The sequence below is a fragment of the Stegodyphus dumicola genome, chromosome 8 (genome assembly GCF_044657685.1).
Source record: "Stegodyphus dumicola isolate Sdum_Otavi_A_Nest chromosome 8, ASM4465768v1".
Taxonomy (NCBI): domain Eukaryota; kingdom Metazoa; phylum Arthropoda; class Arachnida; order Araneae; family Eresidae; genus Stegodyphus; species Stegodyphus dumicola.
Window position 1 is genome coordinate 28086445 of NC_140775.1, and position 13053 is coordinate 28099497.

Below are 13053 nucleotides of genomic sequence, written 5' to 3' on the forward strand. Positions count from 1 at the left end.
TTTCAATTATCACGATTTCGATAGAGTATAGCCAAAAGTAAAAGGTATAGCCAAAAAATACAGACATAAATGACTTAAATTATTCCCCTTTCTTTGATAGTCACCATTGCGCTTGTATAATATCAAAAAAGACATGTTTGCTAAACAGTTTGTAAAATAAATTGCAAACCTTTTGGCATTAACCAAAAAAAAAAAAAAAAAAGTGCTTCAAATTTCCCACACGGAACTTGAAAACCACTTTCAGGTTAAAATTATATTATGAATGAACGTAAAATATCTATCATGAATCAGAGACACATTTTTAGATAAAGTTTTATTTAATGGAACAATCATATCAAAAATATCAAAGTAAACTGTTTCCTTTAGATGCATTCTCTTTCCATTTATCTTACCAAATTAATGTTAAATATTTAACAATAAAAGAGAAAATAGCATAACCCTTGCTATATATATATACATAAGTACACATCAGGATGATTATTCAAGTGAAGAATAAAAATAAATGTCGTGAATTGATCAGCTAGACGAAAATTCCATAAATTAAAAAATAATGGAAATAAATTTTTAAATAGAACATTTCATCTCTACTGCTTAAATGCTACACACATAAGTAGAAGCCAATATTTTTCCAAACAAATGCATTTCGTTAAAAGAATTATAAACTATAATATTGCTTTCATATTTGTAGTTTTGTAGATGGAATTCACAAAATAAATGACAGATAATTAAAGTTCTTTCCCAATTCGTAAATATAATCAATAATATATCAAATGAACAGCAACTTGGTATAGAAATTACTTTTAATACTATTTTGATTTGGGTATTTCCATACAACAGAAAATTTTAAACAAAAATTTCATTTTTAATTCTGCTTAAAATATCATAAAAGTTTTACACTTTATTACGTACAAATGGAATCATTCTTAAATAAGTATAATAAAATTAATAAATTAGATTACTACGAAGCTAAATATGACTTTTATACATAAATTGTAAAAACTGAATATAAAAAAAATAATTAATGAAATGAAATAATCAGTTTCAACAAAGCTTTGTCTAGGCAAGGTATAACATTTTCTGCAGTTATTGGTTTCGAAGATGTACTTAGGCAGTATTAAGTGAAAAATGAAATCCGAGAACCTTAGGAAAATCAAATGAGCATTTGAAGGAAAAACAAAATTACCTCAGGTGAAAAATGGGGAAGGCGCAAAATTAAAATAAATTAAACGCTAATATGAAGGTGACAAAATGGCTGTATGAGAAAGCAGCAGTTTTGAAATCTGCCTCAGCTGTATAAAAATAAAAATATAAACACGGCTGTCAATTACAAAACATTGTCTTTTCTTTTTATTTAATCCTATATATTGAGATGCTTATTAAACGCAGCATCTGGTTTTCACAAGAGAAGATGTGTCTGTCTTCTTTGATACTAGGAAAACTTATATAATGCACCTATTTCTAATAGGCTGAAGGAAATTCTGAAGTTAGAAAATATTAAAATGGCAAGATTACAGAAAATTTATTCCGGAATTATTTTTCCTTCTAGAGAAATAAATAATTTAATTAATAATTATACAAGTTTTTCATAATAATAATTAACCGCAATCTGATACCTTCCGGAATGTTCGCTTTGGTGATAGAGAGAAAAAGTTGTTATATTACATTAAATTTAAATCATGACGTCATACGCATACCTGACGTGTCAAAACATTTTGTTTCCTGGTTTTGCAGCTAAAATGTTATTTACGAATTGGTTGTTGCTTGAAAAGAATGAATTGATCACATTCATATTAAAATGGTTTATACGTTTTCATTTCAGGTGTGCATACAAATTTTGCTTTGGCCGCAGCCCGCTGGTTTCATTTAAAATTTGTGATTGGACTTCCCAGAAATGGTTAAATTTATTTTCTTATATCTAGCTTCTTTTCAGTTGATTTGTATTTGGTATTTTAGTGAATCACATTGTTTTGAATAAATGCATTTGCGAGCATCAAACATTTAAAATGTACAGCGTATTTTCTGAAACTGTATTACTAAGTTATGAAACTTATCTCAGAGTTTTTGATACCAGCGTTAAAACTTGAAAAGTTATGTTGACAACTCTTTTGACAACATTGACTTTTTTTAACTGTAATGCTTTAATTGCTATACAATTTGTGTCAGTCAGGTAGTTCAATGAATTCACTGGACATTAATTTACAGTATATAGTAATAGGTATTCAACTGAAGCCAGAGTTTAATTAGTTTAAATAATATAGAAAATCAATATTTTAAAAACAAAGCCATCTTATACCAAATGCTTATTTAAATTAAAATTTCCAAATATTAAATATTTAATATTAGTATTTTAGATAAGAAATAGCCCTTAATGGCACATCACAATGCAATTGTATGAATTTCTCGCAAGATAATAAAAAAGAACAATATTAATTGTGTACATCGTCTTTAATAAAAAAAGCCATCTAAAGTATTCCTCTAGCATAATTAAACCGTTTGAAGATATATTCAACTGTATATCTCAATGTAGTGTTTCTTAACATAAAAGAATTTTGACATAAATATCTCCAGTACATTTTCAAAACGTTTACTACTCCTTCCATTTACTTCGTTCTATTTCATTTTTTCTGTCGAAAAATAAATGAAAGGAATGTTTTTTCTTTTTCTAAGAGCTGTATTAAACATCTTAAAACGTATGTGGTTTTGTAATATTTCGTACATGTTTAGGTTTGTAAGTAGAATATTCTAGTTTAAATCTAGAAATTTATGATTGAAAAAATATAATTTAGGCTTTTAGTTAAATTGCCTGAATTATACTTTTTCAATTTTCAGAAAATTCAATCTTACAATAAAAAAAAGTAGTTTCTGTTATTTTCGTGAAGGCTTTCTTAAATAAATTTGTAATTTTGATTACATCAACTGGCTATAGTTCGTATCTGAAAATGAATGACAAAAGTTAATCAATTTAGTGTTATAATTGTCAGATTTACTTAGAACTCTTCTTTAAATCATCAAAATCGTTTTGACTTCTGATTTTCACCTGGTAAGGTTTGGCGTTCGATCGAAAAAGAAGAGGAACATGATATATCTTAGATTCAATAAACCTCTTTGGCCTTGATCTGGGCTTAATCCTAGGCTGTATGATCTCCTCAATCGGAACGGTTGTGTGATCCAGTGTTTCGCCAATGTCTTCCCAACTAGGTCCTTCAGGTACAGGTTTCTTCGGATCTTCAGGCTCCCAGAATTTCTCTTCCTCTTCGGATTCCCACGAATCTTCTTTCTTTTCAGGAATCTTTTCAGGAAAAGGTTCGTCGGGCTCTACCGGTGTAAGCTCTTTCTTGCCAAACCATTTTGTCACCGGTCTGAAAAGGCCACCAATCTTTTCCAGAGGCCTTGTTTCATATACAAATCCTATGGATCCACCTTTAAGGACATTGCCCACATGCCCCATAATATCGGGTCCTACATGTTTCTCTGCATCCGGTTCTGGTGGCTTGGAATAAATGCGAAAGAGCCTGGGTTTATTTTCGTGGACGTCTGTGGGAATGGGAAGTAGGGGAAGAGTTGCATGCACCAAATAAAGCTGCAACAATATCCAACTGCAGGTGACGAGTGGAATGTTCCTGAAAAGAAATCGAGCTGTTACTTTTATTACAACTATTTTTAACTTGATACGTTATACATTTTCCCTAAAATTAGAGACCACACTTAGAAATAAAAAATTTGTACCGAAATTTGTAAAGCGTTTTTTGAAGAAAAGCTTACTAATCTTCGACTAGATTATACAAATTTATTTTCAGAGTTGTTAAAAGTATCAGATACAAAGGTCAGTAGTTAATACAAACTTTAAGGGGAAAAAAGGGGAAAAAAAGAAAGTAACAGAGGGAATTGAGTGTTGACTTCGCTCCTGTCCACTGATTTGGGAGTTCACGATCCTGAAAACTGTCCAAAATTGACTCCGCCGGCAGACGCTGACAGATTAAATCCAATTAAGTTAATTGGTTTATTGCATTTAATCTTCAAGAAAAATCAATTTAAGTGAAAATAAGAACCTTTGTTAACAATTTTATTAGTTTTAAATAGTAATAGCTTTCTTAATTGCATGTAAAATCTATGTAATTTGCCCTCCTAATGTTTCACGTGCTTCCTAAATTTAATTTTTTTAATTTTTAATAAGTACATAATATAACAGAATCCTACAAACTTGACTCTCGATTACTTAATATCCGTATAATTTGAATATCACATTTTTTCTTTTTATTTTAATCGCTGAAGTATTTGTTTTCGTCAAACAGAACATTGAACATTATCTTTGAAACAATATAAATGAATATTATCAGCTAGATTGTAATAGTTTCTAAACATATACTCTGCAAATAGTACAGATATACGGTGCAAATAGTACACAAAATTACCTATACGGTGCAAATAGTACAGATAAATTTTAATTACAGTATTTTTGTAACTGCAGTACATATTTATGAATATAAATGTCTTCATGTTACTTTAATTTCGTTCAAAGGTTTCTTACGATGTTTTATTTTTGCAAATTTTGTCCCTTAGTGACATTAATTCTGGAAAATTCTAACGAATTTGGTAACAGAGTTTCTCCTTTTCATGGAAATTCAAATTTACCCTATTTCTCGTCTCAGTAACGAAGTGGTGGAAGAAAGTTAGATGTCCGCTGTAAGTTAACCCTCAAATTTCTTTCTATTGTCTGTCATTAGTAGGTTTACCAGAATGTTTTTACCTATATACTATTGTAAGCTAAACTTTCATTTTCGGCACAGTTTCTGAGTTTACATCAGGGCTTACAAGTCTCGCGTTTTGTTGTCTATGCAAATGAAAATGTGGAAGAAGAAGAGAAGAAAATAAACTAACATGACAGTGGAAATGAAAGCAGATACCTTAAAGAACACTGGATAAAGGGAAAAGTACCAATTGCCATGGATTGAGGTGCTGTATGAACTACTATATTAAGATGGAAAAAAAAGAAGTGATCTTAAATAGCGTCTTGCTATGTGAAAAGAGCATACACTCATAAGACCTCCCTGGGCCGTTTCTTGTACTGGCTGAGATCCGTACTCTGACGGTCTAGGCTCTGGGGCACAAAATACTCGAACCTATGGATTGTATCTCTGAGTTTTGAAAGCCCGCGACTCTTTCCCAAAAAGGAATGCGTGAGGAAGTCAACGAGAGGTATCCGGAACACGTAATCTTATTAATTAATATACCTATATGCTAATAGTTTAAATGAAAGGGAAATTATGGTGAAAAACACAAGAAATTGAGGGAAGGTGTTTATAGTCCAAAGGGGCTTTCCCTGAGGGACTACTGTTTACGTTTTGCGATTTTGTGTCGAATCACTCTGTATGTCCGTTTCGCTTTTCAAACTGTTGCCATTAAGTATTATCACCTTGTATTATATTTGAAGAAATTAAATAATGAAGAATTTGCATAAATATATATATGTTTCTCGCATTGTGATCAAACAACGGTACCTAGAGCCATTCAATTTTGAATGACGTAATCTTAATGCGAATATGGGCATCTGAAAGCCCAAATTTTAAATTTTGACTTTGTTCTATTATCTATTTCATATTTTGTAAAACTTTAACGAATTTTTGATTAACAAATTCAAGGATTTCAAAGCAAGCAATGGCAACGTTGCACAGAAAAAACATTTTTATCTCCAGTGCGTGAAATGTGTTCGTAAATTCTAAACATATGCTCAATTTAAAATTATTTTGCGATGAATTTTATGGTTTAAGTGCGAAGAACATGATACTTAATAAATAAAGGTAACACACAAGATGTTAAAATTGCCCCTTTGGAAGTAATTTAAAATCTGAAACACTTTTCAGATTTTCTCCTCCCCCCCCTCCTTTTATATATATATACAGAGAGAGAGCCAGCAAAACGAAAAGCAACACCCAGTTTCTGGACTCACTTTGTAAGATCAAATTCTCAAACTCTATGAAGAATTTCAAGAAGGAAAATCGGGATTTACTGCTAGTATTGGCTGTCTCGACAAGAGAAAGAAGCACTAAGGCATCAGCCAGTTAAAACACTGCGATGAAAACTCTGCACTGACTGGGTATATCTTAATAAATTCGAGGGAAATTTCCCTAGATTTTTTGAAAAGAAGGAACAAATTTACAACTACGATGAGTTTGGTCTGAATTTTTGAATGCTGCTTTCAAAAATTCTTGCAAGGGGAAAAAAATGCAACTGGCTATAAAATAAGTATTTTAGGTTAAGTTGTACTTCTCTGTACCTTGTATTATGCTAAACGTTTTACTAATGTAATGTATCAGTAAAATAGTGTTAACCATTTGAAGGCTAAAGAATTTTCTTATATATATATGCTAAAAGTCTTATATATATATGCTAAAAGTGCAGAATAAAATGCATAGTTATATATATGTATATACATTTGAAAATAATGGAATACTTATCGAACTTTTACATATTACTTTTTGCTTTTGTCTAACACGTGGTAAATCAAAAAAAAAAAAAAAAAAAGTGTGAAATACAACATATGAAAACTATCGTTCAATTCAAAAGATGAGCCACTATAGTAGAGCATCATGGGTAAGAGATTAATTTTTATCTTATTAAAAACCTCAGTTGAATGATATTAATTAAAACCGCAACTGATATGAATACAACTGCTGTCAGTAAATGTGAAAATTATAGTAATAAACAGCAGAGCGATCGCACTTCTACGCATTTTTGGCATAACACAAGACAATCAAGATAGTGCTTCGCCACATTTTTGACATAACACAAGACAAGCACAATTTTGGCAACACAAGAGCAACGCTATCGCTCTTCACTGCGCTCATATGGTTAACATAAAAAGAAAAACACCCCTTTACGTAAAACTCGGTATTTTCGGTAATTTGTCACTCTCTCAGTCCACATTAGATCGAGTGTACGGGCTCTACTGTACATACGTTAAAGTTCAAAAATTTCCAAGAGATGTCCGAAAGACTAAGCCAGACTGATGTTTTAGCAAAATTCGATTTTATTTAGCCCTAATTTTCGATCAGAAGTTTCAGTTCTTTTAATAAGGCAAGCAAATCGATCTAATTTCTTCAGAAACAAACTACTTTGCAAATTATTCACATTTTATTATCCTATCAAAAAATTATCTTGTTTCTAAAGCAAAGGTTTGCTTAATTTTAAATTTAAGCAGTAATATTACATTTTAAGTCTGTGTAAATTCATCACTAATTAGCCACTGTACAATGGAGTACAGACCGAAGTTTCAAACAGAGAAACTGTTTATTATAAATAACACGTAAATTTTATGTTAATTCTCTCAAATAATTTCTATCCGTTCCATTAGCCTCACTAGAATGCGAATTCGGTGGAATTTAGCTAGCGAGTGACTATGTAACTTTAGGGCGAGAATTTTGGCAACACACCAACAAAACAGTTTATTTCGCAAACAACACAATTATATGTCAATCTCAGGTTTTGGTGAGTACCCGCTTACATTTGCGAGGGCTTACACTCAGGGCTCGTTTAAGCATCCCGCAGCATCCACCCCTGAGCTTGAAAGGGCCATCGTCATGCGTAAATAAATGTGAATAAAAATAGGCTGAACTTTTCACTGAAACAATATTTTTATACTTAAGATTTTCAAAATCTTGCATGCATTAAATCTAAATAATAAGATTATTGATAATAAATTATGAAACAGTCTGATCATGACACAGAATGCATAATTTTAAAAGACGTTACGTTAGGAGGACCCCAATCTCCCAACTTGCGGGCGGTCCAGAAATTTCTTACCAACCCTGCTTACGTTTAGAAATTGCGAATAGCTGCCTCTGAAACCATTTATTTTGTTGTATATATTGTTACGAAATGCCCAGCTGCGATATGATAGCTTTCCCGCAAAGCAGGTTTAGGGTTGCCAGAAAATGGCAAGGAAAGGAAGGATCCCCAGATTTGGCTCGAAATCTCCCATTTGGCCACAAAATTGGTGCTATGCCGTAGACGGAGCGAGGACATCCTAGAACGATATGTTACCGTTTTTTCCCACAATATTCTCCAAGGCAGGTCAAATATATATACGCTGCCTGTATGCGGAGTAGGAGTTTATCGTGATGAGTGTCAAGAGTATGTTGAAATCAGAGATTAGCTTGAGAGCGACTGAACCGAGTTAGAAGCTGTACTTTAGTGCTTTGCCGTGAAGCTGTCTTCAGCGATGTAGCCTGAAGGCTGTGTTAATGATTGTTTCAGCGTGTTTATCGTAGTTTTTTTCAACGACTGTAAACATGTACTTGGAACTCTCCTGTGTAATACTGGCGAACAAATTGTGTTTTGATTCTTCATCAAATGTTGTCGTCAGTCACTCCAAACCCACGAACCCGAAGAACACAACAGTATTTAAATATTGGTATTTCTGTAACCTAGCAAGTAGCAGTGGATAAATTGTTTCAGATTTTAGTTGGACCTTCAGAGACGTAGTATTAATAAACCTTTAGCTAAGTCTTACTTCTTATCTTAATCTTTAGACTTAGAATTAACTGCGCAGATGATAAGTCGTACGAAATAAACAAGGAATTGCTAAGAGATGATTAAATTTAACGTTACAAACTATTAATGAGAAACAATGCCTTAATACATTGGACGCAGTCTTATGTGATCGCGGTTAATGTTATTATTCGCATATTGATATTGAATAGGTGAAGTCCTCCCTCCCGTTTGTGTATTGAAATATGGAAAACGCGCCGCTTATTATGATCAACAATTCCGTTAGAATCATCCAAATATTACAGAATAAATTTTTTAAACTGAAGTGAGTTAGCCAAATAAAAGATAAACTAGGTTACAAAAAGCGCCAATTAATCGAGAAATGCTGCAAAATAGTTAAGTCAACTATTTAAAATTAGGCCAAAAAAAAAAAAAGAAGAAGAAATTTGACGCAGATTTTGAATAACTCCATCGATTTTGAGGGCAATTTGATACATGTTCCTCTTCTTCAAGAGCAAAAACATTTCTGCATAATTTTTTTTCCTTAAAAAAAAAAAAATCCTTGAAAACGTCTACGCTAAACTACGGTTGCTTTCAGCCTAATTTTAAATTTTACATTTTCATACTTTCTTCAAATAAGGATTTCCTCCAAGTATTAAAATTAGGGCTACAGTATTGGTCAAAAAATTTCCCGAAATGTTATGAACAACTCTTCAATACTTTTTTATTTTCTTAATTAAAATTAGGAAATTGTTCCAAAGTGAATTCCGAAGGAAATCGAATGAATGTTCGAATGGAGTTTCCTAATTAAAATTTGGACTTGCTCTAAAATTAGGTTTGGTTTTGTTGGTTTAGTTGATTATGGCAAAACACACTACGGCTATGTAGCCTAAGGGAAGGGTTGCCTTCGTGGTGGACTTTCTTAGGGAAACTGACTCGAATGCACATTACACATGGGGAAAAACACGAAAACGCACATGCAGCCAGTCCGCTCGCCTGGAATTGAACCTCGGTCGGAACCAGCAGTATTCAGCGATTTTACCACTCGGCAGCTGATGGCAAAAGTAGGAAACTGTTCATAACCACACTTTTGCACTTTCCTAATAAAAATTCTGTGAAAGTACCTATGCATATATTCTTCGTTATATTTATATTAAATCAGTTAAATTCCATTGCTATTTTGAGGTATGTTTTTTCCTTACCGCTTAGTGTTATCGTTCGATTAACGTTATAGAAACAGCCGTGGACAAATGTAATTAGGCGGCGCCTCCTGTATTGCAGCACCAATGAAAGTAATCCAGAGGCATACTCTTCTCCATCATTATTGTCATTATGTTCAAACATACCACTTTATTGGGTGATGAAAGGAATCTAAATTGTTTTTGTAATCAGTGGTAATAACTATTTATCACATCATTTCATTATGTACGCAATAGCGGGTAAATGGTTCCGAATAAGAGATTTCCAATCCTGTAAAAAATGAACATCAACTGCAACCATAACGTAAACAACGAGTCATACAGAAGGCATAAAATAACAAAGAATTTCTTCCAAGAAAATTTAACTTAGCTTTGCACCAAGATGAAAAAAAGTTATTTAATCATACAGAGACTGCAAATTATTCATCATTAAGCGAAAAGGATCATCAGTTTAAATATGCATAGTGTCAAGGTTTAAGAACTATTCGAAAATTCGCACTTGTTTCTAGCACCTAAAAAGCTATTTACGATAATTTCATTACTATTCTCTTGTCGTTAGCATATTCATCAACGCTCGCAAATGGGGGGGGGGGATATTTTTACTTCCGCGACTTTTTCACCTTAGCAATGAAAATTCTTTTTTGCCTGTTTTCTGATAATAAATGTTCTTAGACCAGCTGATGTCGTAGATTAATTACTTTTCTTACATTCGCAGGTCACCATTAGAGGACTGCGTTAAAACAGTGGCGTCATCAATAAAATTATTAATTTTGTTTGTTAGAAAAACGCTTTTTAAATAAACTAAAAAATGGGTTTTTAATCAAAACTTTCTGCACGAAATTATAAATATGTTTGAAGATAAAATTTAATTTACTTCCTTTCTAAAATTGACGAAACAAAAAAATTCTGAATCACAATCGCATTACATTTAAGTAAATATTAGTTCTCTTCTTAAAGTAGTCATTGATTTCTAAACAATCTAACCATTTAACTCTTCTTTTATTGTATCATATGTAACTGTTTCCAAATTAAAATGGAATTTTTTGCTGAAAAAACTAGAAAACTAGGAAAAAATTCATTATAAATTAAATTATAATAAAACTTATTACAATATATGTATACAAATTTCATTTGCAGTTTTGTGTCGAAACATGAAACATTATGATTTTATTCAAAATAAAAATAATTTATAGCTTTTTTTTTTTTCTTATTTACTGCTATTTTGCCAAGTACATTATTTTTTTGACGCTAGAAACATACACAGCCTAGTTTTCGTATTTTCATCTCATATTTGCCGTCAGACTTTCGTCTGTTTTATTTGTTTTACTGTATTATTTAATATACAAGCAGTTTGGAAAATCGAACTGGCAGTTCTGAGAACTGCTGCCATTTTATACCACATTTTTTTTATTTACGTTTATAAGGTTGCTTTATGTTAATTAACCAGTTATTTTATGTTTTGAATCTTTACTTCTTCCTTCCGTTTTCCCGCCAGAATGCAAATTTAGTTCCCGTATACTTTAAAGGGAGGTTTTTTTAGAATGTAAGATAGAGCGTGTTCTGCCTCTCGAGGCCTCTTTACTAGGTTGTTAAATAAGATAAGATTTGCCCTTACATTAGAATTGACATACTGAATACCAAAGCCGGTTAAGTTTTGAGCCGACTTCACTTTAACTGTTTAGCGTAGCGTTCAGGTAACAGGTTATTTGAATTTAAATTTTACACTTGACTTACTGTATTTAAGTTATCTCGCCAAGAGTGGTTGGACGACTTGTAAGCATATAGTATGCCACCTTCTATTCTTATTTGATTTTAAATAAAATTGTGAATTTGAACAGGAAAAAAGTGGATCTTGCCATACGAAAATTTCAAAATTTTCCCACTATAATCGTAACCGTGAGAGCTCTATTGTTTTAAATTATCACAATCTGGATCGTATACCTTCAAATGACAATATCTGAAATTTAATTTCTATTGGTTGAGCGCACAAACTGCTGGAAGTTCATATATCGGGGGGGGGACTACAATCACTGCCTATATTGGTGCATAATTGTACATATATTTTAATTCTTATTTATGTGGTATGAAATTTAAAAAGCTTGAGAGCTCCTGGCCTACACATTGCAGTAAAATTAAAAAATTAGTACGCTTTCTAGGTTCAATGTCCATAAGTTGCACTTTATACGGTTAGAAAATATAATGTCAGAATATGCATATGCACGATTTTAAACCTGTTTTATTCCAATATAGCCTTTTTTTTTATACAATATTACACGAAGAAGAAATTATAGCATCATAATACAGTAAGATTAGCTCTGAAAACAACTACATTGGTAGAGATTTGCTCCGAAAGCCATAGTAAAGCTTGTTGCTTAACAATAGATCTTTCTTAATCCTTCAGCCATAAGTACCCAACCTACCATTTACCATTGTTTATGAATATATTAATGATCTATATTATCCTGGATAAGCTGACTGTTTTCTTGTTAAATTTCTCAAGATTATCTAAGTGAAAGCCATGTGGTTTTAGATATTATATTAGCAATTGTCGAGTAAAGAGAGTAAACTGTACAGGATTGAGTCCAGTAAAAAAAATTGAGTCGAGTAAAGAAAGTAAACTTTACAGGATTCTTTTTTTTTTTTTTTTTTTGTTTTGTTGTTGTTGTTGTTGTTATTCGGCAATTGTTTACACTAATCTTTCTTTTTTTTTAAATAAAAACTTCTTTTCTGAAATGAAACGCATTTTCTTTAGCCTAAGAGATAGCCTTTGGTAAAAATATCATCACGTTTAAATAAGTCAAACCTGATTCTTCTGTTGCTGCCAGTGTAAGAGTGACAAATATTAAGCAAAAAAAAAAAAAATCTGATGTCGACACTACACGATTTCCTTGTACCGCCTATTGAATTATACACATTTTTTGCTGCACTTCATTTAAACTTAATTATTAATATATTTCTCAATCAATCAATTCTTCGCGGAAGAACAAAAATACATAAAAACTTTAAACATTCTTAAAATTGTAAAATACAGAACACCAAACGTAGTTAAAAGTAGTTGAATACTGTTCAATTAAATTTTGTGTTTCTACGCCGAAATAATCAGTTTGGCCTACAAGAAGACAACATTTTCGATGCTCAGAATTTAAAGCTAACTTTCGCCCCCCATACGGCAAAAAGACACTGAAGATAGTGCACCAACTGATTTAATTCACTAAGATTTTCAAATGTAAACAAATAGCCGTCACATTAGGCCTTGCGCAACTTACACTTTTAAACTGTAGTTAAATTTACACCTACAGCTTAACTAAAGCCGTAAAATCCTTAACTGCAACACAGGAACAACGTAATTCTATCACTTTTGAAGAAA

At 31.9% G+C, this 13053-nt stretch overlaps 1 protein-coding gene across 1 annotated transcript in view; it reads right to left on the reverse strand.

Moving 5' to 3' along the window:
* Positions 1-298: 298 nt before the first annotated feature.
* LOC118185067 (uncharacterized) overlaps positions 299-13053 on the reverse strand; it is a 52773-nt gene continuing 40018 nt past the window's right edge. The window contains exon 2 of the mRNA XM_035354859.2: positions 299-3620. Within this exon, the coding sequence (XP_035210750.1) occupies positions 2984-3620 (637 nt within the window). The 3' untranslated portion in view covers positions 299-2983. The remainder of the gene's footprint in view (positions 3621-13053) is intronic.